Source organism: Crinia signifera, chromosome 2 (assembly GCF_055691185.1).
Source record: "Crinia signifera chromosome 2, ASM5569118v1, whole genome shotgun sequence".
NCBI lineage: Eukaryota > Metazoa > Chordata > Amphibia > Anura > Myobatrachidae > Crinia > Crinia signifera.
In genome coordinates, this window is record NC_139218.1 from 195,453,388 (window position 1) to 195,480,630 (window position 27,243).

The 27,243-nt window shown below is 43.3% G+C and overlaps 1 protein-coding gene across 2 annotated transcripts; it reads left to right on the top strand.

The window, feature by feature from the left end:
* Positions 1–453: 453 nt before the first annotated feature.
* Positions 454–21,326, top strand: ADPRS (ADP-ribosylserine hydrolase). Of its 2 annotated transcripts, XM_083173511.1 has the most exons (7): positions 533–668; positions 2,569–2,731; positions 7,643–7,736; positions 11,546–11,753; positions 13,562–13,746; positions 14,540–14,640; positions 20,719–21,326. In XM_083173511.1, the coding sequence occupies exons 2-7, from the start codon at positions 2,593–2,595 to the stop codon at positions 21,015–21,017; spliced, it is 1,026 nt and encodes a 341-aa protein (XP_083029637.1). In that variant the 5' UTR covers positions 533–668; positions 2,569–2,592; the 3' UTR covers positions 21,018–21,326. The 2 variants fall into 2 exon arrangements, with proteins under 2 accessions (XP_083029636.1, XP_083029637.1); XM_083173510.1 differs by lacking the exon at positions 2,569–2,731 and having other exon boundaries at positions 454–668.
* Positions 21,327–27,243: the final 5,917 nt, after the last annotated feature.

Here is a 27,243-nt window from a genome sequence, read left to right on the forward strand (position 1 = left end):
CATATCTATCTGTTTAGCGGGGGCAGATAAGGGGGATCCGAAATGAGTAAGTATCCACTTACATGGAAAAAACGCTTTGAACAAGGACCCATATGCAGGAGATGCAATAATAGGAGGGGACTGCCAACAAAGAGCACATAAATATCACATGTGGGATGGCGGCATGAGGTTATAGGTCATGTTGATACAAGCTGTTCCTGCTCCCTTAAAGGCTTAAGAGAAATGTTGCTCTGCCGTGTCTTTCACACAACAGCAGCCCAGGCATAAGCATAACTAACCCGTATTGGGCAGGGTAAGACGGATGAAATAATGCATGGAACACAGCATAGCATGCATTGACCGCACTGCAGGCTGCCTGCCTGCACCTGCTGCTCTCTCTTTGTATATCCCGGGACCGGGCATTTTTGGACCGCCCCTCTGACGTCAGCGGTCCGGACCTGGTGCTTCTTCCGCCTCCTACGACTGTCATTGGCTGGCGGCGGTGTCTGCTGTCTGGCTCTGGCGCACAACAATGGTGTCAGTCGATGTGTCCAGGTTCAAGGGCTCTTTGCTCGGGGCGCTGCTCGGAGACTGCATTGGGGCTGTTTTTGAAGGACACGAATCGGTATCTGTCCAGTGGGTGCTGACAGTGTTGCAGGATTTAGAGAAGCCAGGTCACAGGGAGCAAGGTGAGGTGCTGCTGATGATGCTGCTGCTGCTATACTGCCCCAACCAGCGCGCTAGGAGCACATCTGTCCCTACAGTACTGTACCATGTCCCATCTAATAAAGCAAATTATTGTATACATCTTACTTATGTGAATGACCGGGGCACTATACAGCAATACACTAATCACAATTCTCAAGATCTCAGACATTATTGTGAGATATTTACTTGTGTCTGAGTTTTGTAGTCTGTAGCAATGTTGCACCTTCCTGATTGCGGAATAAGATTGCAGAGTAAAGTTATGAGAAAGTTCATAGAACAAGTAATAAAGGTAAAACTTATGTCAATCTTTATTCGTAGCATCTTATTGCATTTAATACTCAACTTTGGAAATGTTGTTGATGATTATAATCTGGCCTAATATTTCAGAATATAGTCCATTGATAAAGTCTTATCTAGAGCCTTCTGTACAATACATTTTCCACACCATGTAAGTACATAATTGCATACTGGGTGCCATATTAGTGCCTGGAATTGAACTTCAGGATTCGGTTTGGTGTGGTATATGGTCCTGACAGTCATTAGCCTGACATCGGGATCCCGACTGCGCAACAAGGCCCCTTGCGGGCACGGTGGCTCGCTACGCTCACCACCTATTCTATTCTCCCTCTATGAGGGTCGTGGACCCCCACAAGGGAGAATAGCCAGTGGCCGTCGGGACCAAGAGTGTTGGGGTTTTGACTGTCGGGATCCCGACGTTGGGGTAATGACTGTCGGGAAAGTGTCCGGCACCCCTGAAAGACACCCATCCCCGCAATGTGTACAGCATTTATGGCAGGACTCTGGTGCAAGCTCTTATCTCTGTCTGATACTGGGAAGCTTTCGGAGAAACCTTTTCACAGTGCTTTCTGCAAATTGGCTACTGCCCCATTGTAGCCCAACTTAAATCTGACAGTATTGCATCCCCCATAGAAACCTACGGGGACTGCATCTTTTGTCACAAATAGAGGTATCCACACAGATATCAGATACATGCTGCAGCCCCTCTGTTAAATGTGGGTGATACCACTTAATGATAAATTGTTTCCTTAATAAGCCTAGCCGTGCTGTTTATATACTAAGCACAGAAGATGTCCCAAGATTATTTACATTGCAAGTGGGGACATCACTTTTTTTTTCCCCTCTCTCCATCTTATCTGTACTATGTGCTGAAATGTGTAAGTGACAGTGATAACCCCTGTCCCTGCCAGTTGCTAATTCTCCGTATCAGAAAAGGATTTCACATTTTTTTTAAGACCTCCTGGGAAGACTACATAAGTGTCAGAAGGCTGCAGAGGATCCTGCTTCGGCACATATACCTCCATGGGTACAAAACGTTCACTTTTCAGAGTTTTGTATATAGGGGTCAGCATACCTGATCGACAGAGCAACAATGTTTAGATCGTCAATCACATGGTCAGCCACTAATGGCAGATCAATCACTCTAGTTACAAAAACAAAATCTAAGATATTCAATGACCAGGGTCCATTCTAAGAAAATATATATATATATTTTATTTGTTCATCAGGAAGCAAGCCTTTTATTTGTGTTCGGGACAGTTCATTATTTATTAATCAATGGGCACATGTGTTGTTCATTACAAAGCACTTTTTTGATTGGGTCCCCCTGCACAGACGTGTCTCACCACCACCCAACCTCCCCCTCTGTCTTCAATCCCATTTGTAGAAATCCTATTTTTGTTTAGTGTGGGAGTGACAGGAGCTTGCACTGTGTGTTTCTTTAGTTAGGCTGAGCTGAGGCCTGCCCTTGCCCTGTGATTGGTGTAATACAGCTCCTTGTTCTGGCCTAGGCGCAATGACTGCTTTGTCATTGGCTGGGTTCTTCCTGTCTGTAATAAGCAGTCCAGCTCTCCTCTTCTCCAGGTGCACCAGAGTCCGGAGCAGAGAATGGTGCCGTTGTCCCGGTTCCGGGGCGCGCTGATCGGAGATTGCCTTGGGGCTGTCTATGAGAACAAGTGGCCAGTGTCTGCCCGGTCGGTGCTAAGGTCCTTGCAGGACTTGGAGAAGAATGACAGGAGGGGACAAGGTAGGGGCACCTACACTGGAAGTGAGCTGTGGCCCATACAAGAGGGATAGGAGTAGGGTGGCCAATCCCGGGATCGGGATCGGCGGGATCCCGGGATTTGGCCCCCAAAACGCCGGGATTTCAATCCCGGGATTGGAGTTTCCAATCCCGGGATTTCGGGATTAGACGGCGCATGCGCCGTCTAATTCCGGGCAGCGTCTGAGCACTCGCTCAGACACTGCCCGGCTTCTCCGATACCCGGAAACGTAGCACTGCACAGCGTGACGAGGTCACGCTGCGCAGGGCACAGCCCGCCCATCCGCCCCGGCTCCTGGCCAGCACCCCGCCTCCAACCCAACAGCTCTCCCAACCCTGCTCCCGGCAGCACCCTGCACCAGCCCGGCCGCCCACTCTGCAAAATGTAAGTAAATAGTGGGCGGCCAGGGCGTTTTAGGCAGCTAATAATAGCGCTATGCGTGTAGGTGGTATAATGGATGCATTTCCCATTAAATAGCCATATTTCAGGCGTCTGTCTGCACTAGGGATGCCAATCCCGGGATCCCGGGAATCCCGGGATTGAGCATTTTTCAATCCCGAATCCCAGGATTGAAAAAATGCCCCGGGATTGGCATCCCTAGATAGGAGAGTGATGTACAGAGATACAGTTCTATGGGATTCGGTATGAAAATCCGGTTGTCGGAATCCCGGGATTCAAAATCCCGACGCCGGAATCCCGAACGCCGAAATACCGACAAGGGGGGCACACTAATTTATTCTCCCTCCGAGGGTGTCGTGGACACCCATGGGGGGAGAAAGTGTCGGGATTTCGGCGTTCGGGATTTTGAATGCCGGGATCCCGACCACCGGGATTTAAACTGCATCCCGTTCTATGTCTCTGTATAAAATAATAAGAAAATTACCCTGTTGGAGTGAAGCACCCAAAAAGCTCAAATACAGTATAGGAGGTTTTTGGTTTAAAAACAAACAAACCCTTTATCTGCGCTCCCCCCTCATGGTTGCTAGTTGTGTGCATCTCCATTCATTTATCCTATCGTTGTGAATCTTATTGCAGTTAAATGTTAAGAAGTTCTTCTTTTGTTGCCATGTTTTAAAAGGAAATGCTTGCGCAATTAACTTTACTCTAGATAAAAACCTGCAGAAATGACAGACACCAGGGCTGGATTATAGGGGGTGTGGTCGCTACTCGCACTGTAGGTGGCTTGTTTCCAGATGTGCCATATGTTAAGTACCCTGGGGTTGTAGCATAGTATATGTAGGAGAGGGTGATGAAAATGCAGTATATGTAGGTGAGGGGTGTCCTGTATATAGAGGGTGCTATATAGAGGGGTGTGGGGGTGCATTGGAAGACGTTCAGTGTGTGGTGAGGGTTGCAGTGTACATAGGGGATGTATGTGTGTCCGTGTCGGGTGCCCTACACTAGTTTAAGGAACACAACTTCTATCCTTTTAAAGCTGTGTACACATGGTGTGATTTGGACTATATAGTCAAAATCGATAGCAAGTTAGTGAAAATTGCACTCTGTTTTGCTGCACCCGAAATAGGCTGTGCTGCAGTCTATTTCTACTATCGCGGAAGGAGGCGGCCATTCTACTCAATGCAGCATGGATCCTCTCCATCCCTGCTAGCCGATGCCAGGTCCTGGGGGCCGCTGATATCTATATCGGCGGCCTCCACATTGGCCCATGTGTACACTATTACACCAAGCTTTTCTCCTGGGTTATTGCCTGCTCTCCATACACTGGCAATGCACCCGTGTGCAGTGTAAATGGCACCAAACCCTAACCCGGGAAGGGAGTCTCGCCCGTATTGGAATAGTGCTGCAAATCCCCAGTCAGACCCAGGAGAGTTTGGTGTTAGGGAAGAGGAAAATAGTGGTATGAGATAAGTGTGACTGACAGGAACATATAAATGGAAGAAATGCCGGTACTTGTTTAGTTTCACGGCGGCAGCGGCCGTGCGTCTGAGTCCCCGTGCGTCTGAGTGCCCTTGCGGGTCTCTCTTCGCTCGCCCACGCTGCGGGCCTCGCTTCGCTCGCCCACGCTGTGGGCTCGGTGGCTCGCTGCGCTCGCCACGCTATCTAATATCAACTCTATGCCAACGTGGATAGTAGGGGTATGAACTATCTACGTTGGCATAGAGTTAATTTCCTTTATTTTAGATAGTTTGGTGAGCGCCGCACCCGGAAGTTCACGGCGGCCATGCTGCCGCCGTGAAACTAAACAAGTACCAAAATGCCTGGTCCAGGATGCACAGGAATAAATGTACTTGGTATTGTGTAGGTTCCTACGCTGTACCATGTCTCTGTATATTACAGCTTTTATTTATAGACCATTGCAACTCGTGTATTTTACATACCAACCTTACCATCATTTTGTATCCTGTATATATTAATGTGAACAATATTTGTGCTATATGTTGAATAAGTATATAGCTTTCTTCTGTGTATATGTAGATAATGCACACAGTATCACTGTAATATTCTATATGCTCTTATTTTCAATTACATTGTGCACTGAGGCATTTAGGGTGCGAACACACCATATAGGAAAAGATCTGAATGATAACTATATCATTATCGATGTTTTTGTGCATATCGTCTAGTGTGTAGGCACTATATTGTTAATGCAAAAAATGGAGAGATATCAAGTATCTATCAGGGCGCTGATGGTCAAGCTACAGTGCAAAGAACTGGTGTGTGACTCCCTTATATAATAAAGCGTAAGTAGGTGACTGCGTTGTTTCACTGAATATTAATTAACCATTAATATTAAGTGAAATGACTCAGTCACCTACTTACGTTTACTTGTTATAAAATTGCCTTTCATACTTAATTTTATAATATATTAAATTTGTGCTTTTTAACACATTCAGCACATTGTTACGCATTTTGTTTTAGCTCAGTCAACTATATAGTTAATGAAGCGCGCCCCAGCAGGCCTCATTAGCGTTGTTCTCTTGTTGTCCATACATGCGGGACAATGGAGGATATTGCTAGTGAGAGCCATGCTGTAGAATGCATGAGTTCTTGCTGGGGCATAAGACGAGCACACTATGGCTCGCTGTTTGTAGAGGCACTTGGGGATGTACAAGATGTGTGGTTGCTATTGTATTTATCTTTCATTCCATATGTATATGAAAAAAGTCTAAAATGCAAACCCTTCATTACATTTAAAATTAAATATTAACCTTTGTCCAAGCTTGAATTAGTCTTGTTTAGAACCAAAAGAGGAATATTTTTGGTACTGGTTTCCTAGCACGGCGCCCATCTCGTTGATTGTATGCCTTAAGTTTAAGGCACTTAAGGCATACAATCAACGCAATGGACCCGATTTTCTGTCAATCACCAGCTAATTTGCCGGTGAAAGACAAAATCGGGTTGATCGCGTCCTCCAACCTTTTCATACCCCTACTATCCACATCGTTGTGGAGTTGATTTTATAAAGTGTGGCGAGCGCAGCGAGACACCGAGCCCGAAGCGTGGATAGTAGGGGTATGAAAAGGTCGGAGGACGCGTACCGCCGACCCTCGCGGACTCGCTACGCTTCGGGTTAGCATCAATAGTGGGGTGGCGTTAACAATGGGGGGGGACATTTCAAACATGAGGGGGGGGGGGTTTGGTATTAAAATGGGGGGTTTTGGGGCTTTTTATGTTGAAATTGATTCCAATGTAAAAATCGGGTCGATCGCATCGCATGCGATTTGGTTGGCATGCGATACGATCAACTCGATTTTTCCGACCCGATGGATACAATCTAAATCGGTGGCGCCGTGCTACGAAACAAGTACCATGTTTTTTTTTTTTTTTGCAGTGAGCTATACATGCACAATAGCCATCCAATGCATGGGTTAAAAATTTTTTCGATGTGAGGCGCATTCCTGTGCACCTAGCATTGCACTCGCAGATCCTACGGGCTGCCATGAATATTTGTTGCAGCCGGTAGCCCTGGCTAGGATTGCAAATGATTCATTTTATGCAAAAGGAATATGTAACATATTGGATCCTGCCGCCCGGCAGTTGCCTGGTGAGTTGGTAGGGTATAGCATGCAATAGCAATAGCTCATCCTAGTGGATGGAGGCCTTAACATTTACATCCTAATTATTACACATACACCGCAAGTTCACTGTCAGTGCAATCTGTGGTAGAAGTGTGTTGCTCACTGACTTTGGAGCGAGTAGAGTACTGTTCCTCCTATTAATTCTTGCACAAGATTGATTTTGCATTTGGAAAAAGTATAACCTTTTTTTCACAACTGGTAAGAGCTATTCAATTGTTGGTGCTGAGTCAAGCAAGTGCCATGGCCCCCTATTATTCTCATCGCACACCCCTGAGGCGGCGAGAAGATATTTGTCCAATGTCATGTTTTGGGCACTCAAACTCAGTCCACACGGTAGTTGGCACAGGTTTAGCTGCTTGGATATGACATGCTTGATAAGGGATAGGCATCCAGTAATTTATATATCACTGAGGAACTGCAGTGGGGGGTTTTGTGACTTATACTTTTTTATTTAATACATCCAGTGGGCTTTATTGTTCTATTGAACTAATGTGATTTTTCTTATCTCTCCTTGGATGCAGTTCAGTCTAGCCCCCATGTATCATCTACTGTACATGCAATTGTTTCTTTTTTTTTACTGTCCTGTTTGGAGCCAGTCATAGCATCCTAAGGGCCTGATTCCAATTATTGTGCTGAAACCCACGGAACTGACAATTTTTTTATTTTAACAGGCTACAGAAGTAGCTGCTCAGAACTGAATCGAATCGAGATGCCCAAAATCACACACCTGCGTTTTTGCACAGTAACCCCCCTCCCCCCCCCAAATCATTCCCAAATGAGATATATATATAATTAGTCAAAAGACAAGATCCACTGAAATAAAAGGTGTTTTTGTTGTTTGTTTTTTCGGTGTAGCTATGATGTACACAGACGACACAGCAATGGCAAGATCAGTGGTGCGGTCTATGCTGGAGAGCCAGACATTTAATGAAAAGGATCTTGCTCAGAGGTACAGCTATTAATAAATGCTATTTACATGCTGCACAGATATAAAACCTTGTTGTCTATAGCTTTGACACTAAGCTTCTCTCTTCCTGACTGTGCATGTACTGTAGCTGTTGTGTAAAGGCCTCCATAGATTGATGCAGTTTGTGCCCTTTTTACCTGGTTTCGATGCATCGGACCAAGAAATCAGGTGAAAAGTGTTTTTATCTCACTTTGGGGGGTATTCAATCCCACCAGTGACAGTCCGAATTGTCGAGCATTTGTTTTTTTCGTTTTGCTCGACATGAATATTTAGCTCGACAAGTCGAGTTCTCGCCTATTCAAACTGTAATTTCAATCCCACCAGTAACAGTCCGAATTGTCGAGCATTTGCATTTGTTTTTCTCATTTTGCTAACTGAAAATTTAGCTCGACAAGTCGAGTTCTCATCTGCTCGACAAGTCGAGTTCTCCCCTGCTCGACAAGTCGAGTTCTCCCCTAGAGAGGAAAGTGGCAATTGTCAGAGATAGGCTTCATTTTTATAGTCAATTATATAAAAGTAGATATCTTGTTAAAAATGAAAATTCTCCTATAAAAACCATTTCCAAATCAGCAGACTGCACAATGCTGGTGTTTACCTGAAGTCTCAGTACAGGAATGAGAGCTCTGAGGTAAATCGCAATGCATTGCATTGTAGAAGTAAACAAAAGAATGGCAACAAACAAACATTGTATCCCGAGTAATTCTGCCCCAGCATCGATACAAGAGTCCTAAACATAGGTGTAGAAGTAGACAAAAATAGACATATATATACAGAAGACTTTCAATGGGCAAAATGCAGCACAGTAAACATGAAAGGTGAGCAGAAAAAAAGATAATACTTATTATATGCCAAATGGAATAATTTAAACAAATGCATAATAATACAAGCTGAAAACTGATGCTGACAATGGAATAATGGGTTAAAGCATACCATATAATCATGCAGCAAATGGAAAGTAAATCAAGAGAGGAATATTTAGCAAAATATCACAAAGACAGAAGTCAAGATAAGCACTACTAACATTAGTACAATCCTGCATATACTTTTAACACAATTTATGAACATGCAACAAGAGAATCTCCCTTGTCACGACAGAAATAATTGTCGAGTTAAATTTGAGGGAAGAGTGATTTCAAACAGTCGAGGTCAGGTGAATTCTTTGACATTGAATAGGATGCAGGAATTATCTCGACAGATTTTACCCAAAATAACTCGACAAGTCGAGTTATGTTCAACTCGACAGTCGAGCAAACCGAAAACCAAAACAGGCGAGCTCTGCTCGACAAGTCGAGAAAACTAGACAATGAATAGGCGACCTCATAAATAACCAACCTCTCGTCGAGAAAACAACAAAGCTCGACAAAAATAAGGAGCTCGGCAGACAGTGAATACCCCCCTTTATCTCTGATGCATGGCACGTGTGCATCGGATTGGAGTTGTAGATCGCAATGGCTGCCGTCAAGATTTGCCAGATCCTGTAGGCATACTATAGTTCATGGGCAAAAGGACCGCAACGTTGTATTGTGTGCGATCCTGCCATCTGTAAAGCTGACTGGGCATCCAGTGGAAATCGTGTGCAAGGAATATCTCTGAGAAATCATAATAGTGTATGGGGCATTAACTTTTTAGGGAATCTGCCTGCTTCTTTTGCTGTAGTAAGAGCAAAGCGTGGAACACACAGGACACAATTAATGGTAACACAATTAATGGTAATATTTAATAGTGGGTTTAATTCAGATGTAGTTCTTGCAATTTCTGTTGCTATCCTTTGCTGTTCACATTTGCTAATATGGGCAGAAGCTAACCAGAGCATAAGGAAACCTGCTGTTCCATTGTTTCTGTCCGATAGCGTAAAGCAGCTGATACATTGGTACTATTAGTGCTAGTTCTGAGTGTCTCTGTAAACAAGCAGCCTGAGTTGCTTATCTGGAACAGGGAAGACAAGGGCGTTTTTTTAATATATATAATCAATTTTGAGAAGTGAATACATCGGGTATATTCTGTATACATATAGAAATATATTAATAAACAAAAGTTAGGGCAGCTTCTTTTAGTTTCCCCATTGGCTGGAACTGCAGGGTAGGGGGTAGCGCCATGCGGCTCGAACAGCAGTGATTGGCTGTACAACCGGCACTGTAGGGGGAGCAAGGATACACAGGGACTGGATGAAACCAGGGAGATTGTCAACTGCTGCAAAAATATCTTTCAGCAGCCTTCCAGTGGGCATGGCGCGACTATGTCAGGGATTGCCCACCCTGGTGTGGACACATCTGACGCAACAATGCCATGCAAATAAACAGTTGTTTCCTTCCCAGTTTTCCTCCTTTATGCCCTATTAATGTAATCCACGTTGTCTTGATTTGGGGAGATGAATATTCTCTGTATATGCTTACTTCTACCCTTCAACCTTCAGAATTGTCTGTGTCTCTTTGTACCATAGATCTCTCAGCCTCACCTTCGTTGCATTAGTAAGCAAATAATGTGCTTTAGAAATGTTTGGCCTGTCTGGGCGATGGGCAGAGCCTGGTAGAACAGTGTATTTGCTATGTGATTATGTTAGTGAGGCCTGGAAAGCTATGGTGCTGCACTGTAGTGGGAGATATCCTATTACTGTATGTTCTGGGTGGTTGGAGTAGCCTTGAATGCCTCGTAGTCTGCACCTAGTCATAACCTTCAACTGCTAGTTACATGAAAGCTGGATACACATCTAAAGATTTATCATTCCAAATCTGTATGGTGAAAACAAAAGTGGGAGCAAATTCCAATCAACCATTTACTTCCAAATGCTGGAAAAAGGCCAAAAACAATGAATATTTGTTAAATCAAATGGATTTTATATTTGTATGAATGGCAATTGCCTGGTTTCCAGTGTTTGGGTACATTGGGATTGTATAGCTGCCATAAATTACCATATTTTAGTTCCCACCAGTCAGGTTGGACAGATACATGTTTAGATGGGATGCGGTCATTTGGTCTACTGCATTATGGTCGACAGTCATTAGGTCGAATCCATTAGGTCGACATGCTAAAAGGTCGACATGACTCTAGGTCGACATGATTCTAGTTCGAAAGGTCATTAGTTCGACAGGTCATTAGTTCGACAAGGTCATTAGTTCGACATTGCCTATGTCGACATTCACAAGGTCGACATGGAGTTTTTCACTGTTTTTTGAGCCAACATGTGCCGACAGGCGGTATTTCATGCCCTACCATCCACTAGGGCGTGGTGGAAGAATAAAATAATGTGCCGAGCGTAGCGAGGCACCGTGCCCGACGCATAGCGAGCGATGCGAGGGGATGCAGTGCACTTTAACTGTGTTGACATTCAGGTAAAAAAAAAGTGAAAAACCCCATGTCGACCTTGTGAATGTCGACATAGACAATGTCGAACTAATGACCTTGTCGAACTAATGACCTGTCGAACTAATGACCTTTCGACCTTTTCCCATGTCGACCTTTTCCCATGTCGACCTAGAGTCATGTCGACCTTTTAGCATGTCGACCTAATGGATTCGACCTAATGACTTTCGACCATAATGCAATAGACCAAATGATCCCAACCCGTTTAGATGTGTACCCAGCTTTATAAGATGCAATAAATCTGCAGTATACTCAGTACTTTGGCCTTGACTTGAAGTGTACTTGCCTGGGAAATGATTCCAAAGTGCCTGCATTTTCATGTAATCCCATAAGGAATTTGCAGTGCATCCATATTACCTTCCTGGTCTGTTAAGAATTTGTTTAACAAATATATCCACAAAGTACCTTATTATTTCTTGTTTGTATTTCAGGTTTTGCAGTGAGTACTTCAGTGATCCGGATCGTGGGTATGGCATGGGAGTAATCCATGTGTTTGAGAAGCTGCAGAGTGGAGAGTACTACAATGTGTTTACACCAGCTAAGGAGCAGTTTAATGGGAAGGGCTCCTATGGTAATGGAGCAGCCATGCGAGTAGTCGGAATCCCGTTGGCATTCCCCAATGTTCAGGATGTTATAAAGGTTATTTATTATAGTAATTTACCACAGCCATTATGAGTGATAACATAGGATGCCAATGAGTAGTTCCGTCATTATATATTTAGTTAATAAGAGTGGTTTGGTATTGCTCCTAATATGCCTAGGTTTGTGCTGTGGCACTTTATATTTAAAGGCTAAAGGAAATGACTGAGATTGGGGATCATTTAGGGCTCTGTATAATAATGGCCAGAACCATGTGCCGTAATTGCCGAGAGCATCCGTTACAGGATACACACATGGCCAGCATTAGGGCATTTGGAATGCCATGGTGCATGTCTTCTAAACCTAAGGACGGCTTCGCTTGCAGCAGACAGCGAACGTTTATAGGGTATCTTAGGTGCACATGGCGTCAGCAGCTCTGGCTGCCCACTGCATTTGGTGGGTTAGCAGCTCATAAAGGTGAGCACGCAGCATCGAAAGCCTAGGACGCAGAGCAGAGAAAGTGGGGGCAGTGGTGGGAAGTGACTATGAGGGGCGTAGCTTGACAGCCAGGACAGACTGCCCTGTTCCAGCAATGGGCCCTTTCTATATACACAGCGAACCGGGACACAGCCATCGATCATCTTGCTGACCAGACACAGGCAGCAGCTAGGCACACATCGATTTTTGTGTGTGAGCGATATATTACAAAAAGTCTATATATGTGTGAGATGCATTACAGGAGGTCTGAGGGTGCTGTATCTGTGTATGAGCGTGTACAGAAGGACTGTAAGTAGGCCCTGACCTTGACGTCATCACCTGTCTGAGGCTGCAGGACACATGGGTATGGTCATTGTTTCTTTCATCTGGCCTCCTTCATCATGATAATGATATTCTTAGCAACTGTCAGCACCACAACATTTCTGCAAAAAAGCATCAGGCCTAATGGCTGTCAACCAATATAGTGTACAGATAGTGGGTGGCGATTCTGTATAAGGGGCACTATCCTATCATATAATGTGAATAAGGTTATATATACGTATAGAGGCCTCTGGTGCTGGAGTAGCCCTTGATCATTTCATATATATCTTAAGTCTAATATAAGTCTAATGCTGGGTAAACACTTAACTATTTATAAAAAATGGGTACTTATGTATTATCTGGGCTGCCGATTTTTTTTTTGATTGTATGCCTTAACTTAAGGCGTACAATCAGATGCGATGCGATATCGCATACGACCATATCGCATGCGATGACCCGATTTTTCCATAGGATTCAATGTTAAAATGGACTGAGTCCATTTTAACATGGAATTCAATGGGGAAAAAGGGGTCCTTTTCATACCCCTACTATCCAAGTGGGCTACGCTCGCCACAGGTTTATATCCAACTCCATGCCCACTTGGATAGTAGGGGTATGAAAAGGACCCCTTTTCCCATTGAATTCCATGTTAAAATGGACTCAGTCCATTTTAACATTGAATCCTATGGAAAAATCGGGTGCATCGCATCGCATCGCATGCGATATGGTCGGATGCGATGCGATGGACCCGATTTCAAAATCGGCAGCCCAGTTAGTACATAAGTACCAAAAAATGTGTTTTATTGTTGAGTGTGTACACACTGCAACACTACTAATGCACGATCCAGCAGCACGCCAATGTCATCCCCCATTATCTGTGCATGCAGCTCGATCAGGATGCCGCTAGTAATGCCATGATGCTGAACGCAGCATGGCCCCGCTCCTTGACAACAGGCATATTTTAATTTGTTTTATTATCTGTATATTCTAGTTGACATTTTTTTTTAGTATACAATTTCATCTCTGCCGTCTGATGATCATGTGTGACCTTATTTTGTTCCCTTGAACAGTATGCGGAGCTCAGTGGAAAGTTGACACATTCCTCCTCTCTGGGTTACAATGGAGGCATCCTTCAGGCTCTAGCTGTACATTATGCTCTGCAGGGGGAGCAGAGTCCTGATACTTTCCTAGACCATCTTCTGAGTCACATGCAGGAGGTTGAAGCCGATGAGAAGTCCCGCGCTGATGCAATAGAGTAAGTAGAAACGTCTTGTGTCATATTTGGAGGCTCACTACAATTGACATGGGAGGCTAAATGTAATGGCAACAGAAGGTGGCACTCACAAGACTATTTCACCGGTGAAAGAAACACCAGATTTGATTATTATGCTGTGATATTGAATAAAACAGTTGACTTGATTGCCTGGCGGGTGCCCTCCATTGCATCGTCTGTGATGTGGGTTTTAATATCTCTATCTTATTATTAGATTGTGTGACAGAGGCCACCTTATGCTGCATAGGGCTCCCTCTTGTTAGGGACTCGCATGACTAATAGATCTGTCTTCATGATGTATACCATGAAGACTATGGGGTATATTTAATATGGTGTGGGTTTTTAGTGGTGGAGATGTTGCTCAGGGATGCGGTTAATTTCCCGGCGGTCGGGATCCCGACACTGGAATCCCAACCGCCGAAATCCCGAAACTTTCTCCCTCCGTGGGTGTCCACGACACCCATAGAGGGAGAATAAAATAGCGTGCCGAGCGTAGCGAGGCACCGGGCCCGCTGCCTGGCGAGCGCAGCGAGCCCGCAAGGGGGGGCGATCCATGTCCCCCCCTTGTCGGGATTTCGGCGGTCGGGATTCCAGTGTCGGGATTCCGACCGCCGGGATCCCGACCGCCGGGAAATCATATCGGATCCGTTGCTCATAGCAACCAATGAAATCATAGCTATTTATTTGGAATTTGTTATATACAGTGTTTGTGTTCAGTAGTCACCTGCTTACATGTTTTCTGGTCATGATTTGCAATTAAATCTTCTTGTTCTAGATTGGAGCTGGGAGAGTTTCCATACTGTAAGAGACTAAAGAAGATTAAAGAGTTCTTAGATAAAAGGACTGTCTCACGGGATGATGTGGTGAAGGACCTAGGTGAGGGTTTTTATTTTTGTTGACTTTTGAAGGGAAAAAGAGCGGTGAATGTGTAAATACTAAAATCTTCAGTCCAGATTACTTGTTTTGAAAGAATGAGTCACGTAAGTTCAATAGTATCTCTTATATATTTGGCTACATCTGTCACTCAAAATTTGTGAGTGTGTGTATTACGCTGGGTGGAGCCTCTTACTCACATGACAGAGAACCAGCCCAGTGAGCCCACAGTGCCAGACACCCTCTGCCTCCCCATGTTGCCCAGCACTGCTACTCCACAGCCACCAGGTGAGCGCCCTCCTCCCGCGCTTTGCGGCAAACCCCCCTCCCCCTCCGCAATTCGCAGGCAAACCCCCCCTCCCGCGATTCGCGGCAAAAACACACCCCCCCGCGACCCCCCCTCCCGCGATTTGCGGCAAAAAGAACCCCCCCGTGACCCCCCCCCCTCCCGCGATTCGTGGCAAACACCCCCTCCCCACGCAATTTGCAGCAGCGCCAGGATTAAATGGCACATGCAAAACACTGACATGGCTATGGTCGACAATGAAAAAGGTTGACATGTGTTTTGAAGATTTATTTTTCATTTTTTTAATGTTTTCATTGTCATGTGTCGACATGGACACCAATGAAGTGCCACACTTATGTGAACATTTACATGTGTTGTCCTTTCTGTGTTGATTTTTTCTTGTGGTGATTCGCCCCACCCCCCGCAACCCCCACTCCCGCGATTCACGGCACACACACCCCGTGACCCCCCCTCCCACGATTTGCAGCACACCCCCCGCGACCCCCCTCCCACGATTTGCGGCACACCCCCCGCGACCCCCCTCCCACGATTCGCCGCCACCCCCCGCGATTCTCTGCAACCCCTCCCGCGATTCGCAGCAACCACCCCCCCCCTCCCGCAATTCGCTGCACCCCCTGCGACCCCCACTCCCGCAATTCGCGGCGACCCCCCCCTCTTGCGATTCGCGGACACCCAAGTTGCAATACAGGGCATCTTTCATACAATTCTAACCATATTTCTCATATACAAACGTTCACAAATTAAGGGGGTGCAGCCCCTTACGACGGTGTGAAGAGCGCCCGTAGGGCGCGATGAATCACCTAGTTCCCTATATGTGTAAATGCGAGCGTCCAGTAAAGACAGCCATGTACAATATAATTGTGCCATTATGAGCACGTAACTTAATCTGTCCAGTTTAGGGGGATATTCAATCCTGGGTCACGACTGTCGGGCTGACCCGACAGCCATGATCCTGTCCTGTTCTCGGCAGGCTCGACTGGTAATCGGCAGGCGGGATTCAATGTCCCGTCTGCTTCATACCGAAAAGGGGGTGTGGCCGCGAGATACGGCCATGGATCGTCGAGCTGTGGCCGGGAGTTCGACAATCCATGGCCGTTTTCGGCAGAACGGACCCGACTGCTTCAATGCTGTCGGGAAAGATAGACTGAATAGGGTCCCACCGCTATTTTAGTCAGGAATAGTGGCGGGAGATTTAATACCCCCATAGTCTCTCACACTTAAAGTATTAGATTGAACAAGATGCACCAATCTCTTCTTATGTTATTATTGCTATGATCAGAAGACATCTACACACATAGGCTGATAGCTGCCATCTAAAGTCCTTTTCAGGCTGCTCTTAACCACATGTACAATGCAATGTTCACATTATTAGATATTTGAACTAATGTAGGATTGAACCAGTAGAGTCAACATCGTCACTCACTGGTGACGGCAATCTGGTTTAAATTATTCTGCACCAAAATATACAAAGTAGCAGCTTCATTTTAGGTAGTTGATGGCAGTGCTAGTAATCGACTCTGTCAAGAACTGTTAAAAAAAAAAAATAAGTTGTTGGGATAAAAACATGAGGTATTTATCCAATAACAATGAAATAGTAAAAATGTTATGCACGGAGCATTGTAAATGCGTCAAATAAGAAAAAGATTATTGAAAGGTCCGCTTTGCCCTATCCAAGAGACGCTGCTGACTGAGGGTTTTGAGGTGGGTGGCTGAGGAGTATGCACTACAGTTAAAACTATTGGAGCTGCAACTCCGCCCAGTCTTATCCTGCATCTCCACTAGCAAGTCAGGATTTTATGTAGTCCCTGCAGGAAGAGCACAAAGAATTTAGTTATAATCTTTTTGTTATTATATTTTCCTACATAGGGTGGCTGACACCTCACTTGCGGTTGTTGGAGGAGCAGCCAGCATATATCTTCCTAGCTGCAGCCTGCTCCTGGCATACTTACCAGGCACCTGCAGACGCTCTGGTACCATGTTTAGTACAGCACATGCACTGTAATCGCTGTAAAAGCCATGCTAGGCGACCTGCAGCACTGCTGATGCTAACAATATCTGTGTTTGCCACGGATGGGCGATTATAGTACGTACAAAATGAACAATATTGTTCAGTAGTAGTAGATATTAAGTCAACAGGACCCACTCCCTGAACATGCAGGTCAATGGCTACATTATGCCCCACTGCGATGGGGGTACCAGTGAACCTGAACCTCATTACATAAACATTGCTGCTCAGTAGTGCTTTTCTAAGGAGAGGTATATGCATGCTATTATTTTTTTGGGGCAATTTGGGGGATAGCTGGTCCCTGCTTTTACCCAGTCCAGGACCGGTAACATGATTTAGAGATCTGATGGGATCTATTTGTTTCGCCAGTGGCTCCGGCTCCTAAATTCATGTTCTTAATCTGACTGGCTAATTACAAAGTTTGTTTAAAAGTAAATGGTTTGTTTAAAGCAGGAATACCCGAACTATAGCTCTCCAGCTGTTGTGAAACTACACATCCCAGCATACCTTGCCATAGTTTTAGCATTCCCTAATGGCAAAACTGTGACAAGGCATGATGGGACTTGTAGTTTCACAACTGCTAGTTTGGCCATGCCTGGACTTCAGAGAATCCAAATAATCTATTGTATTATTTTTATTTTTTTTTTAAATGTGAAAGATCTACTAATTACATTTCCAAATAGGATTAAGAGCTGTAGAACTTATTGGAATTTGGGTCATTTTTGTTGTAGCATTAGAGAAGACTTTTTATGCATGCTTAACCCTTTGAGTGCCAAGAAAATTTGTCAGAATATGTGTGAAAATTGATAAGCAAACATTTTTATTTACATTTTGTATAACAAAAGTGAGCAATGCTGGCATTTTTAGCTGATATTTTGCATATCTCTCACAGATGTGTCTCAAAGGGTTTAAGATGCATACACATGGTGCAATTTGAGCTTTGGATTTCGACTATATACTGTATAGTCAGAATCTGAATAAAGGTTCGCACAAATCGCACAGAGTGTATACCAGTGTGCAACCCCGGGGGATCGGCATCGCAAGAATAAATAGACTGTGCACGCAAACCAATTTTGACTATTTTGTTTACAATCTAGTGTTCGATTTTAGTCAAAATCAGCCATAGTCAAGATCTCAAGCAAATGTAGTCCATATTGTATGGTTCTGGACTCTGGAGTGTTCAAGGGAAATCACATAGCCCAAATTGTACACCGTTGAATCCCCTCGCCGGCCGCTCGCCTTATTCTATGTTCTGGGGCAATACTCTCCATCAGAGGACGGCGAGGATTCCCCAAACGGCGAGGTTTGTGGCTAATGCAAAAAGATGGTGGATCGCTAAAAAGCTGATCAATTGGATATTACAATAGATTTATTAAAAAGGTAATATTATGATTATAAAAACAACAACAATGACAATTGATATGTATAAGGGGACAAGGAAGGTATACTTATGTCTCTGAAATGCTGCTGGGATTGTCCAATATGGAGAATGTGCTCCTGGATCCAATGGATATAAGCCTTTGGAAGATGGTGGAAAGATAATGCCGTCCTGGGATGCAAAATGATGTCGCTGGAGGAAGATCTTATACCCAGATTTTAGTGTGGGGTCCTCACAATAGGCGATAGTTGTAATCCACAGTGGTTGGTCTTTTTACCTTTTTAATAAATCTATTGTAATATCCAATTGATCAGCTTTTTAGCACTCCACCATCTTTTTGCACTTTACCCCCCTTATAGAGGGCTGACACCCCTCTAGTCGGAGCAGCTTGACACTACACCCCATAAGGCGCCTGTTCCTACTCGGAGTACCCCATCTCGAGTACACCCCCCCCCCCCTTTTTATCGTGGCTAATGCAGCAAGCCCCCTGTATATAGCCACAAGCGTCACCGTTTTGATGGCCGCATTCGCCGTTTCCACCTCGCTTTTTAGAAATAGCAAATTGGAAGCAGTGAGTGCAGGTGGTCCGTTGAATACTGAGGACGGCTATGACCACAAGCAATAGGCACTGCTCGCCGTCATACTGTAGCTCACCTGATCGGCATTGAATATACCTATAAAAATCTAATTACCACAGTCACACACATGCTTTAACTATGGAAAGCAATGTTGACCTAGGGTGAACATACATACGATATGCAGATTATGTTCTTGTCAATAGATCACATCCAAAATTCCATTGATATATTACTAACCACCATAGAGGTGGGAAGGTAACAAGTGTGTGTGTATATGTATATATATATATATATATATATATATATATATATATATATATATATATATATATATTTATATATATATATTTATTTCTTGTGGGTTTTATATTTTTTATAAATGTTCTACCTAATGGACATTTAAGTTAATCAGTTTATTTAGAATTGGCATAGACATGTTATGTGTATTTCATATACTTACTAAATGTTCTAAATATTTACTTCTCTCCCACAGCCATATACTGGATTACTGCGATAGTAGTTCATTGCATCCAACAGATGAAGAGCTGCCTCCTAGTCTAAAGATGCATAAACACTGGCATTTATATATTTATTAGATTGAATGGCCGATATATGGATGCACCATTGATATATCTGTGAACAGCGTAGTTCAGCTATATTGTGTTGGCTGTGCCGCACAGCCAATGCAAGATATTTCAAAAGCTAAATTGGCCGATCGTTCTGTGTGTATGAGCGATCCGCTGACCGTAGGGGAGTCACCTGTGACTGACATCTCAGTGTGGAATCCGAAGTGCCATTTAGACCTCCCCCATTCCATTAGGCCACACCTACATGTGTGTTCTGTAGTGTTTTCATTTTTGAAGTAAAAGGTGCTATATGGTAAAAGTAAGTTACTGGAAGCTGTCTGTGCAATAGTGTAGTTGTACAACTTTGGGGCTTTTGTTTTAACATGTAAAGCCGAGTAGACGAGTCCCTGCCGACACCGATATTGGTGGAGGCGGGGTTGCGGGCTATACACACTTGCCAATGCCAGTGAGCAAGGGAGTGGTGACAGGTGGGAGATCCCTTGTCTGAACATGCAGGACATGGGAGACGATAGTTTTAATGAGTCTACACACTAGACAATATTGTGAACAACTTTGCCTAGTGTGTATGGGGCTTTAAGATGCAGTAACATTTTATATGAATGTAGGTGGGTGATTTTTACACTCTACTGTAAAAATATTGTGAATCTTGCCAAGTCTACTTCTAGGGTAATCCTATAACAGATTTCAATTACTTTGATCAAATTCGACACATTTTCCTGATGAGTAGAATGGAGGTTTGCAGTAATTGTTCCTACATTTCATGCATGTAATTCACTATGAATATGGTGTGGGAGTGTAATGCTGGACAAAAAGTGCACCTGGTTTTTGTTATGCTATGTTAGTAATATGCATATGTTATGTATGAGAGCAGTTTCATAGTCTTATGATATGTTGCTGCTCAAGGTTGAGTCTCAACCAGATTATTCCGAAATATGGTGGTAAATAACCGTGGGCTAATTGATACCTGGGGCTATTCAATCAGCTTCCGTTGACTGCAATTTACAAGGATTTTTTACATACACTGACAAATTCCAGATTTTAAACTAGCTATGTGGGATGCCAGCTGAAGAGGTGTGTGCTGTGTTTTTTTTTTTTGAAAGGGCAATGCTTTACAATTCCTACTTTTTCCCTTTAAAAATTACTTTCCCCTTTAAAAAAAATACAAATGAAAAAAGTTCAGCTGGCATCCGGATCCAAGTTTAATTATTCATTCCTGTGTGTCCAAGGTCACGGCATTGCTGCTCTGGAATCTGTTCCCACTGCGATTTACTCCTTCCTACGCTGCATGGATCCAGTGGATGATCTTCCCCAAGAGTTCAACAGTCTGCAACGCACTATTGTCTTCTGCATCACACTAGGAGGAGACACGGACACAATTGCTACTATGGCTGGTGCTATTGCTGGAGCTTACCATGGAGCTGAACAGATACCACCGGTATGGAAACTCAACTCTGAGGGATACAAAGAGGCAGAAAACTGGGGTGAACAGTTGCACCACTTGTACAATTCTCGACTTCCTTCTTGACTGACTTGCAGAATGGTCCTATGACTGCACAGGAGGGAGAGCACAGGCACAGCAATGGGAAGACAGTCAATTGGTAATGTTGCAGTAGCTATCGCCTGTAGCTTTCAGCAAGAGTTTTAAAATATGTGAACATTACTATTTTACTAGAGATGCTACCAAATTGTATATTGAGTATTCACTCAGAGAGAGTCCAGTTTTGGACCACATAAAGGATGTGATGCTCCAGAACTCTTAGACTGCTTGAATACAAAGGAAAGTGATATTTCTCCATTTTTTAAATTAATAAACGCTGACCACTTTCCAAAAATTCTTTTGTCTTTTTTTTATTTATTTTTTTGTACTGCAAAAAATGTGAACCGTTTGTTAGTCCCTTGCACAAATCATCAGGCCTTGTGATTAATAGAGCTTTGGCTAGGATTTCTTATGTAGCAGGTTTACTACCAAGCAAGATATATGATCACCATTTAATCTAACAAGTCTGTTGAAAAAAGAAAAATGTGGCTTGTTCCAAATCATACAGAGGTAGGTTTGAATCCAGTTTAAATAGTATTACCTGCCAGCTGTACCTTGTTTTACTTCAGTGGAAATTCACCTCCCACCACTGCCCCATCCCGCCAGGAATAGGCTGGAGTACCCCTGATTCTGGAACAGCGTTTGTCACCTTAGAACTTACTCCTTAGGTGGCCAGCTATAAAACTGTACGAAGTAGACCTGAAATGTACAGAGACTGTGGTGTAAATAGCTTTCCACTTGCTGGGTGAATTGGCATTTGGCACCATAATTTTCCCTTCTGCATTTATAATCATACTACTTTATATTTACATAGTGGAACTTGAGTACATACTCTCTGACCATTATAGACCTGCTGTTTTAGAATAAAGTTAGTAAGTGTTGTAGGAATCTGAAAGCACCACTAAATGGCACTGTATGCACACTACATCCTGTGCACACACAGCCTGCTTTGAGTATGCCATTTAGAAGTGGTGCTTATATTAAATGGAATATTAACATTATAAAGAATATCAATAGTTTAAATAATTACAATTATGTAAATGAGTGTTCACTGGCTTCTCCATAAATATATATACATATTTTTTTTATTTTATTTTAGTGGTCTCGAATTGGAGTCATGTGTGCTAACTATGTACAGTTGCAACTTTTTAATAAAGTACATGTTTTAGGAAACCATTGTATACCAGTACAACAGGTATACTGAACTGAAGCTGAAGGAGGCGAAATTGCAAATGTCAGAACTATTTTTAAATAAGGAAAGTAATAACTGTCCTGTGCACTTGGCTTCTACAGAAATCGGCATTCCTAAGTATTTCACCAAGCGCCAAATGGTTGTAATGCATACTGTACACATTAATTTAAGATATTTTTTTTGAAAATTCAATGGAAGTTCTCTTGTTTTATTTCCATTTTGGTGTCCTGTGAACTGGGGATGGTGGAGAGATTATATAACTGATATTTCTGGTAAAGCATCAGTAAAGGTGCCCATGCACACACCGATATTCATGTGCTGTGAGTTTTGAACTTTACAGGTGCAATGCGATTTTGGCATTGGAAGGGGATGTGATGCGATGCACTGTACTGTGCAGGTGCGATGCCGTTTCAGCCTCTTTTTTTTTTTTTTTTTAATAAGTTAATAGTCACTAATGGACATCGCATCATATCACATCGCATGTACTCCAAAACTGATGCGATGAAGCAGAAAAAGTACTGCCTGAAGATACTTTTTGTGCTTTACAATATTGTACCCGCGGGGACGCGCATCGCGTCCCCGCAGGTACACGGTGCGATTTTAAGCCGATGCGATGCGTTTTGAACTGCTGAAATTGCAGTGTGTATGGTTACCTTAATGGTGTGTACACACGGCAGATATGCCATGCTATGCGAGTCCCGATACGATCAGATCGTATCGAGACTCGCATAGCACGGCATGCTGCAGAGGCACAATTTTGACTATATAGTGCAGATCTGCACTATATAGTCTTGCCTGCCCTCTCTATTTCGCTGCCGATTTGCGCGCATAGGGCTCGCAAGCCCTAAAAAAAGCACACAATCAGCATGCGATATGGCTTCCGATGTTCACTATATCGGCAACAATGGAAGCCATATCGCACCGTTTGTACACACTATAAGTACTTTGTAGCCTTTGTTTACTGTTTGTCTTATTTTGTATTTTGACAGTAGTAAAGATTTTTTAGCAAGATTCTACAATATATGTTAATGGAAACATCTACTTTACGCCTCATATTTAAATACTTAAGGATCTTTCTGAAAAGTCCAAAAAATGTATATTATTGTTATATAAAACATGAAAATAAAGTATGTTCAGTATTGCTACTTGCTTTGCTTGATACTAATTTCTTTTTAATTTTTAAGTGATTTTACTAAATCATTTAGAAATTAAGCATAAATCGGTCCGTGTGTATGCCCCATGGCAATCTGGGGGCCCCCAAGTCTATCACTGGTCTAGATCATTCAAGCATGCAGTATATATCTAGTCAGATCACTTGGCAAGAGACTGCTAATCGTCCGTATTTTAAGAAGCGATCTACGTTCACTCTCCTGTAATACTCGGCCATTATTTAAAAAAAAATTTTTTTTTGCTTAACACATCTCCTATACTAAATCTCTCGGCACAAATCTATTGTGCAAATCTATCAGCTTGTATGGGAGATCTAGACTGAGGGAAACTTAATTGCTCAGAACACATCTCTTGCTCAAAGAGAAAATACAGACCGTTTTTCATGCGCTCCTTCAGTATGTGGATTTCAATGTCACTCCATCCTATGTATCACTGATGATTGATCTTGTGACATAGAAAAAGAAACAGCAATATAGTATAATACCGTAGGTGAAGGGTAATTTACCAATATGGCTATTTAATAAGATGGGAGTCGTCCCTGTATGATTGTCCACTTAACCCAAAGTAGACAATAATGGCTTTTAAATGAGAGATGGGTCCTCAAATGGATCCTCCTGAATTCTCCACTTTTATCCAATATGCGGGAACATCAAAGAATATATCTCCAAATGATGAAATACCATTTTAATGGATTAAAAAGCAAATACACAACACACATGGGTGTAAACAATGGACTCTCAACGGAAATCAGTGTCCATACAAAGCAGACAGACACAGCATCTCTTGCTCAAATATCCCCATGTGTATGCCCCATAAAACCATGCAATGTGCTGCAAGAGTTTGATGGATATATTTAGCTCGGTGTAAACCTGTTACTTCATGTGTATTTAGTGCTAGAACCAACTTTTAATGTACAAAAAGTATGTGAACTATGTAATTTCACACTCCTGTGCATGGGTCTTCAAACTGTGGCCCTCCAGATGTTGTGACACGGCAAATCCCAGCATGCCTTGCCACAGTTTTAACACTCCCTTTATAGCAAAACTGTGGCAAGGCATGCTGGGATTTGTAGTTTCACAACATCTAGAGGGCCGCAGTTTGAAGACCCATGCTCCTGTGTATGTCTATTATGGGCATTAATATGGATTTTTTCATTTCCTACTTTTTACTGCTACTCTGAGATGGCTTCTTCACTATGTACCTCATTCAGATCCTGTTGGATGTGCTCCCTGATGTGCAAATTACTTATCTTCTGTATTTTGTGCATACCCAGGAACCATTCTGTGTGGAGATAGGGCTGGCAATAGACTGTCAATGGCCTCAATTTGTGAAAACCGTATATATGTTGTTGCATGGAAATATCCTAGCTCCTGCTATGGCTATCATGGGTGGCATAAATTACCTGACTCTGTGTGAGTGGTCCTATGATGTATCCTAGGATGACTACTGCAGGGGCATGCGTCTACTTCTATTAGAGGCCCCCTGCTGCATTACCATACAGAGTTAATGCTGCTGCTTCCAAGGAAGCAGCAATGATAGCTACTCCATCCACATCTTACTGGTCCTCTCTACTTTGTAACATTAGTTCATGGTGTCCCAGCCATTCATTCACAATGGCATTAGGATGGGCATTAAAATTGGGCAAAGAAGCTAACCTCACAATCGTCGTCCGAATTCATCAAAAAAGTGTTCAATAAAGTTTGTGTAAACTTTTTTTTTTTTATTTTGGTACGGCAACACAAGTTCTACAACGCCAACTAAATATTGTCATGCTGAAACAGGAGGGGCCTTCTCAAAACTACTGTTACAAATTAGTACTGAAAGGGCCTTTTTTATTTTGGATTTGTATGCATATAAAAATCTGATGTTTGGGGAACTACACATACAGAAGACCCTATTCTGCACATGAGCAGAATGGGACTTGCATGATCGCTTGCAGTTCCCCTGGCGGCAGGAGATGTCAATTTCCTACAGACTCCTCCTGCAGCAGTCAATTACTTGTTATATAGTATCGCACAGCAGCTTTCTTGTGGCTGTGCAATACCAATCACATTGTATGCTGAAATTTAGATCAGGCTGCCAGCTTAAGAAGTGTGATTTAGTGTAATTTTATTAGTACAAAGATGCTCATTTTCAGACTTTTCGGTGGTGCAGTTTCATATAGACAGCTACAGTTTCTCTCTCTGAGCTTAGACTGTGTAAGCAGTTGTGCCTCTTTTGGACACCACTGCTTACATTCATATATCTGCATCTGCTTAGCTGCTCCCTGTTACCTCCCAGGGGCATTCACTGAGTTCTTCAGACTATATTTATTATATATTTATTACAAAAGGAGACAGTGATACAACAAACTGGGCATTTACAGACAGTCATCCAGTGATGTTCCTTTTTTCTGTGGGGGCCTGATTCAGTTTGGCTTGGTAAGCAGCAAAAATCGCTGCTTACTGAGCAATGAAATGCTTCTCTGCTCCTCTTGGTACCATGCAAGGGGATGGTGTTCGTTACCCTATCCGCTTGCGTTCCTCCACTAGCCGGAGAAATCATTCGATGGTCACCGACCATCGAATGATTTCTCTTGCCTTCGGGAAGAAGACAGAAGGACCTTGGACAGGGTCAAAATGCAAAATGTATTCACTTTTTTTCTGTCAATTTTCACCAACTGTTGACATGGACCCCCAGCTAGTGTAGCGCTTACCCGCTGTGTTTTTTTTTTTTGTAATACACAATCCTATGCAGAATAGTTCCAATTGAATTGTGCATTATAGGCCCCATTAGTAGGGCCTATATTTTGTAATGTAAAACTTTTGGGATTTCTCATCCCAACAAACCCTATCTAAATGTTTTATAAAGATGTATTTGGCATCATTTTTTTTCCCATTCAAGAGAATATTGCTTGCTATCCATTTTTGACAATTCTACTGTACAGTTGTAATAACCAAAACATATGTTGTACATGTGTGTATATATATATAGTAAATAGGTTAATGAACTGTTATCCCTCATAGAGGGAATAATATTCCATAAGGAAAAGACTTTTCATAGAAAAGGACTTATGTTTTACAAATATTGTTAGGTGAACTGATACACCCCTTCATTTAACCCATTTATCCTGCAGTACAGGGGAAAAACTCTTGAGCACCACCTAAAATGTTCAATATAAATAAAGTTGGGAAGCGCATGGCAAGGAGTGTGAGATCCCAGTTTGCCCGTTGGAGATGTTGTGGTTGTTGACAGTTGGAGAAAGTACAGAGTAGTACCTGGCTGCATAGGGAGAGAGCTGGAGAGAGACTGCGTCATTGCTGAGTCGGGCCTACACAGAGGTAGAGACGCTGGGCTCCGGTGATCAGGTGCTGAATAATCATCATCGGGGCACCGATCCGCCTGGAGGTGTGACCCCGCCCACCGGGCGGTCCCGGAGCCACGCTTGCTTGGATCGAGGTAGGGAATGATTACGGAGGCTGGCGCTGGGCGGTGATCTTCGGGCCGGGAGGCACAGCTAAGTCTCCGGCAGATACTAGAAGAGAGCCAGGCTAGAAGTGGGCGGTGATAGAGGTGCGTCCTAATACAGTGAGTGACGGCTGCTGCTGCTGGAAGTTTGCCTGCCCCATAAACTAGTGCTTGCAGGAGTAGGTCAGCGGTGGCGATGCCTGTGAGCCCTGCCTGCAGTACACTAAGTTGATACAGAGATCCGGAGGTGTGATCCATTTAGGTACACCCACCTTGTATTCAAGCCAGTGACCAAAAGCACATTAATAAGCAGCTAGACCTACAGTCTATAGGATTACAGTCTTTGCTTCAGTAGAATACGAAAGTCATTTATAGACTCTGGTCAGTGTGTGATGTTAAGTTTGC

Coding starts and splice junctions, on each gene's coding strand:
- ADPRS (XM_083173510.1), top strand. CDS start 512: ATGGTGTCAGTCGATGTGTCCAGGTTCAAGGGCTCTTTGCTCGGGGCG. Junction 669..7,642: donor GCCAGGTCACAGGGAGCAAG/GTGAGGTGCTGC, acceptor TTTTCGGTGTAG/CTATGATGTACACAGACGAC. Junction 14,641..20,718: donor TGATGTGGTGAAGGACCTAG/GTGAGGGTTTTT, acceptor TGTGTGTCCAAG/GTCACGGCATTGCTGCTCTG.